The sequence below is a fragment of the Nyctereutes procyonoides genome, unplaced genomic scaffold, assembly GCF_905146905.1.
Source record: "Nyctereutes procyonoides isolate TBG_1078 unplaced genomic scaffold, NYPRO_anot_genome, whole genome shotgun sequence".
Lineage (NCBI taxonomy): Eukaryota > Metazoa > Chordata > Mammalia > Carnivora > Canidae > Nyctereutes > Nyctereutes procyonoides.
This window is the reverse complement of record NW_026575013.1, coordinates 172405-178200: the sequence shown is the minus strand read 5'-3', so window position 1 is coordinate 178200 and position 5796 is coordinate 172405. Positions and strand designations below refer to the sequence as shown.

Sequence of the window (5796 nt, the reverse complement as noted above, 5' to 3'; positions counted from 1 at the left end):
AAATACATCTCCACTTAGTTCTGTCATATGTCTACAGAGTAATTAGTCCAGACAAATAACCAGGAAGAATTGAAGGATACCCTTATTGGGGCAACGACTGGAATTCCAATACAGGAAATTCAGGAAACAAAGAATAAAAATATTTAAATCAATAGATACAGAAAAATTTATTTGTATCCATATGACATGATCTGTTGCAGGGTCAATCCCGATATGCTTCAAAACCAAACCCTTAGTTAATGAACAATTTCAGGGAATATATAGGATACAAAATCAAGAAAGTAAATCTAGGTTTCCACACAGTAACAACTAATTATTTATATTTTAAAGATTTTACTGTATTATTCATGAAAGTCATACAGAGAGAGGCAGACACAGGCAGAGAGAGAAGCAGGTTCCATGCAGGGAGCCCAAAGTGGGACTGGATCTTGGGACTCCAGGATCACTCCAGGAGCAGAAGGCAGACCCCAACCACTGAACCAACCAGGCATCCATAACAATAAAGTATTTAAAAGGTAATTTATAAAACCTTATGACATTGACACGGGTGTTAAAAATACAATATGTAGGATTAAATATTCTGAAGGAGGTAAAATACTGTCCACTAAAAATACCTAAATTTATGAGAGAATTTTTAAAAGTCATAAAGAATTGAAAAGGTATTTTTTCATAGATTTGAACACTTCAAATTTCACAAAACATTACACACAGTGGCCTAGAGATGTAAAGCAATCCTTGTTAATAACTTGTAAAGAATCATATCTAGGTCTGGTGCTAGTTATATATTCAAGGACATGCAAATAGAGCCCTTCCTCCACTGATTAAACCGTCCCAGCTCTGACCCTGTAGCTGGGAGAGGTGCCCCAGGCCCAGGATCCCACGTGACCGCACTCAGTGCTCACGACACAACACAGACAACTCACCATGGAGTCTGTGCTCAGATGGGTTTTCCTTGTCGCTATTTTAAAAGGTAATTCATGGCGAACAAGAGACCATGAGTCTGTGAGTGGAGGTGAGTGAGAGAAACTGGGGATGTGGGACCGTTTCCTGACCAGGATGTCTTGTGTCTGCAGGTGTCCAGGGTGAGGTGCAGCTGGTGGAGTCTGGAGGAGACCTGGTGAAACCTGGGGGGTCCCTGAGACTCTCCTGTGTGGCCTCTGGATTCACCTTCAGTAGCTATCCTATGAGCTGGATCCGCCAGGCTCCAGGGAAGGGGCTGCAGTGGGTCACACGGATTAGCAGTAGTGGAAGTAGCACAAGCTACGCAGATGCTGTGAAGGGACGATTCACCATCTCCAGAGACAACGCCAAGAACACGCTGTATCTGCAGATGAACAGCCTGAGAGCTGAGGACACGGCCGTGTATTACTGTGCAAGTGACACAGTGAGTCAACCTAAGTGTGAGCCCCCTACACAAACATTCCTGTAGAGGGGGATCGGGACCAGCAGGGGGTGCACACTCCTCACCACTTCTGTCTTGAAGGCCCAGGAGCAGGTGCAGATGGAGGTTCTGGGCAGGTTTCCTGTAGGGCTCTATGTCTCCTCCATGGAGCTGATTCCCCCAGGGAGCCTCTATTGACTCAAGATTCTGAGTTGACCTCTTCAGTGTGTGATTTCAAAATTTGTTTCTTTATAAGACACAGTTATTTCTATATTCACAGAGCACACATTTGCTTACACTTGTTTACACTTGTCACTAAATAGGAATAAATTATAAATATCTCCATGTTGAGGATGTCCAAAATAGGTCAACCTATATATGCATCGTCTTTATACGTGTGTATAATATATTCATAAATATAAAAAATAAATAGAATTATTAAGAACAAGATAACAATAAAGAAATAAAAACTGTAATATAACTAAACAGGAATAAACAATATAGAATAAAACTAGAGAGAAAGCTAGGCCTTACTTCCCCCAGAGGTGACACCCCCAGCATTCTCTGATCACTAGAATTGCTGACCTGCTACTGCTGGTGCTGATCTCTTGAGGAGGGGCTGCTGTGCACACACTCAGGGGTCCTGCACTAATGGGGTCCACATCTGCACATCTAGGGGGCAGGGGAAGGGCTTGGGGTGAGCAGCTCTGGACTCCAGCAAGTGGCGCTCTTCTGCCCCCTGATGCGCTGGTGCGGGGGTGACCATGTTCCCCTACCTGTAGCCTGGGGTTGAATATCCTTGCCCCTCACTCTTCAGGGAACCCTCACAGGAGAGCCATCATCCCCTTTCTGTCCTCAGTTTCCTTTTTTTTTTAAATTTATGATAGTCACACAGAGAGAGAGAGACAGAGAGACAGAGATATAGGCAGAGGGAGAAGCAGGCTCCATGCACCGGGAGCCCGACGTGGGATTCGACCCCAGGTCTCCAGGATCGCGCCCTGAGCCAAAGGCAGGCGCTAAACCGCTGCACCACCCAGGGATCCCTCTGTCCTCAGTTTCCATCTGAACTCTGTGTTCACCCTGCTTTTGTCTGAGCTGGTTTACTCAGGCCCATGATTGAGTCTCCAAACATTAATATAAGGGTGTGGTGTGGTCTTTCTTCGATTGACTTACTTCACTCAGCATAATACCCTCTAGTTCCATCCAAGTCAAAGCACATGGTGGGTATTCGTAATTTTTAACGGCTGAGTAATATTTCTTTGTATATATAGACCACATTTTTTTTTCTGGTAACTGAAGTCTCCTTTATTCTATATCATCCTACTAGGATTTTATTTTTATGCCAGAACTACAAAATGCTTAAGATATAGATTACTAAATAAAAAAATATTTCAAAACAGAAAATACATCTAATAAAGCGAAAGCCAAAGACCTGGGGAGAATGGAGAGAGCAAGATAAGCCTTAACCCAAAACATCTAAATACCCAGGAAGCTAGTCTTGTGAGCCATATTCTCTCAGCTTCTGGTGACCATATTTAATAATAAGCACATCAGCCAAAAAAGGCCAGGAAAAAGTTAAATGGCTTAAAAGATAAGCAAACGTAGACTTCTTTTTGTACGGCACAAAGTGCTAATTTCAATAGATCCATTAAAATAATATTTGAGAAACAGTAAAAGTGATGGTCACTTGATCCAAATTAATGTTAGGCATAGAGTTTATAGCATTGTATTACTGCTAGTGTTTTATATGTATATATAAACGTTCAAATACATAAGTAGCTAGTTTCCTGAACTTAATAGAAAACCTATAATCTCAAAAAAAAAAGAAAACCTATAATCTCAAATGCTTATCATCAGAAGCATATTAACAAATACAACTGTTTAAATGTTAACTAGGCGCTGTGGTCCTAAAGTGGGTCACTTCCAAAAAGTCTAATAATTACAGCTTATCACAGTAACTCTATAGTGTATTAGAGTAAACAGAACAGTTCTATACATGAGCCACACATAAAGGCAGTAGTCATGAATATGCGGGGATCACTGGACATCTATTTCCAAAGCTTCCACGATGTGTGCGGCAGAAGGACGATCTTTAGGATCTTCGTTAGTGCATACAGAGAAAAGTTCAATTACTTTCTGGTACGTTTCATCCAGTTCTTCCATATTAACAGGTGGCCTCGTCCCCAAAGCTGCATAGTATGCTTCATCATCAAAGTCGCTTTCATCAAAAGTTTTATCTTCATCATCATCCTCATCATCTGGAAGATTAATGTGTGGAATAGACAAAGTCATCATTTCCCACAGAGTCAGGCCAAAGGCAAATATGTCTGCCTTGTCAGTAATAATGCCATTCTCTTCCAAAGCTTCCTTGGGTTTCCAAGGCTCAGTGCCAATGTAACAGGCCTCAGGATCAGTCACAGTCATATTTTCATCAAGTGGCAGAGAGACTCCTACATCACAGATTTTAATTGTTTCAAAATCACCTTTAATTACAACATTTGAAGACTTTATGTCTCCATGAAGCAGTTTCTTTTCTTGGTGTAGATACAGATTTCTTTTTTTTCCGATAATTTGCTTGGTGTCTTGAAATTATTGATTTCTTCCATTGTAATAAACACTGTTAACAGTCTTTGCGACTGGACCCTCCCTAGACCACATTTTTTTAAAGAATTTTTTTATGTATTAATGAGAGAGACAGAGAGAGAGGCAGAAACAAAGGCAGAGGGGGGATCCGTGTAGGGAGCCCAATGTGGGACTTGACCCCGGATCTCTAGATTCATGCCCTGGGATGCAGGGGGCACTAAACCTCCAAGCCACCTGGGCTGCCCTAGACCACATATTCTTTATCTATTCATCTGTAGATGGACATTGAAGCTCTAAGTTTCCTCTTTTCTACCTTTCCCTCACACTAGGCTTACATTTAATATGCAGTCCTCAAGAAAACTTTGGTGTTGACCTCTGTTCCTCTTTCTGTTGTTATGGGATGCTGGATTGGAAGGCATTCTTTTGCAGCCAAATTCTGTTCCTGGACTGGACACAGAGGATGTGGGTCTCAAAGCATTTCTGCTCAGTGTCATCTTGCTTCCCTTCAGCAGGGACCATTAGTGGGGGGTTTACGTGATAGGTTCCCATCCTACAGGGGAGGGATGCATGGGCATGGGATCGGTTTGATGATGTCGTCTTGGACAACTTCAGACTATGACATCATCAGCACAAGGGATGTCAAGAAACCTATTAAATATTCAGACTGTGGGGATCCCTGGGTGTCTCTGTGGTTCAGCGCCTGCCTTTGTCTCAGGGCATGATCCCGGAGTCCCGGGATCAAGTCCCACATGGGGTTCCATGCATGAAATCTGCTTCTCCCTCCTCCTGTGTGTCTGCCTCTCTCTCTCTCTCTGTATCTCTCAGGATTAAATAAATAAAACCTTTAATAAATATTCAGGCTGAATCTTGTGATCCTTTGTTTGCTACTTTTGTGCCAGTGTCTGGGGCTTCTTCTCCATCAAATATTGATCCCAGGGAGATTCTCTGGACACAGAGAATGTTGACCTATTCAGTGTTTACCTACAAATATACTTATCACAGGAAGAGAAATACACTAAAATACACATATGAATCATTCACAAACATTGTTTATTCCTGTCTCTAATACATACATTGCCAATATCCTGACGCTCATCAACTTATGCTTTGCAAGAGACAAACTGCACTCAGTGTGCATCAGAGGACCACCCAGTTCAACCGGCAAGTGTGCTTCAAGGAGCATAAAGTACATGCTCGACACGAGGCTACAGAGGCATTAACAATCCGAGTGACAGAGGAAAGGCCTCTGGTGTGGACACTATCCTGGACCAATATCACAGCATCAATGTAAATGATCTTCGTGTTCAATAGTCACATTAATTAGGAAGTAGTGTTCTTCTTCGTCTCTTATTTCAGTCTTCAGATTGAAACCAGTTCTGATATAAAAATTGTTACTGCAGTTTTCTTGGATGTCCATTAGCAATAAAAAAGGCTATCCACTAACTCAATTTCAATTTAGAGGTGTCTAGACTTAAAATGACGTTCGTAAATGCAGAGAAAGGTGGATCTCATGCACTAAGGTCATGAACATGACAGGAATCTCCACGCTCAAAAAAGTTCTTCAATAAAGCACTGGAAATCCTTGTCTCAGCAATCAGACAAAGAGAAGAAATACAAGTTACCAAATAAAGAAGTAGTAAGTCAAAATTTCACTCTCCACGTATGAAATGCTACTCCACATAGAAAACTCAAAAGACTCCAGGAAAACACTTTATATCTGAATCAGCAATTTTACAAAATAGCAAGATATACATTCAATGCTCTAATGTCAGGCACATTTCACACTAACAATGATAGTGTCGAAAGAGAAACCCAGGAGTCCATGGCATTTA

The 5796-nt window shown here is 41.6% G+C and overlaps 1 protein-coding gene and 1 gene segment (V, D, J or C); one reads left to right on the top strand and one right to left on the bottom strand.

The window, feature by feature from the left end:
* The first annotated feature begins 864 nt into the window (after positions 1 to 864).
* Positions 865 to 1429, top strand: LOC129519091 (immunoglobulin heavy variable 3-74-like). The segment is given in 2 exon segments: positions 865 to 970; positions 1074 to 1429. Coding segments are annotated over 2 exon segments (402 nt in total).
* Positions 1430 to 2675: 1246 nt separating this feature from the next.
* On the bottom strand, positions 2676 to 5156 carry LOC129518984 (lymphokine-activated killer T-cell-originated protein kinase-like). Its single transcript, XM_055339189.1, has 2 exons — positions 5038 to 5156; positions 2676 to 3935 (listed from the first exon to the last, which is right to left on the bottom strand). The coding sequence occupies exons 1-2, from the start codon at positions 5154 to 5156 to the stop codon at positions 3419 to 3421; spliced, it is 636 nt and encodes a 211-aa protein (XP_055195164.1). The 3' UTR covers positions 2676 to 3418.
* Positions 5157 to 5796: the final 640 nt, after the last annotated feature.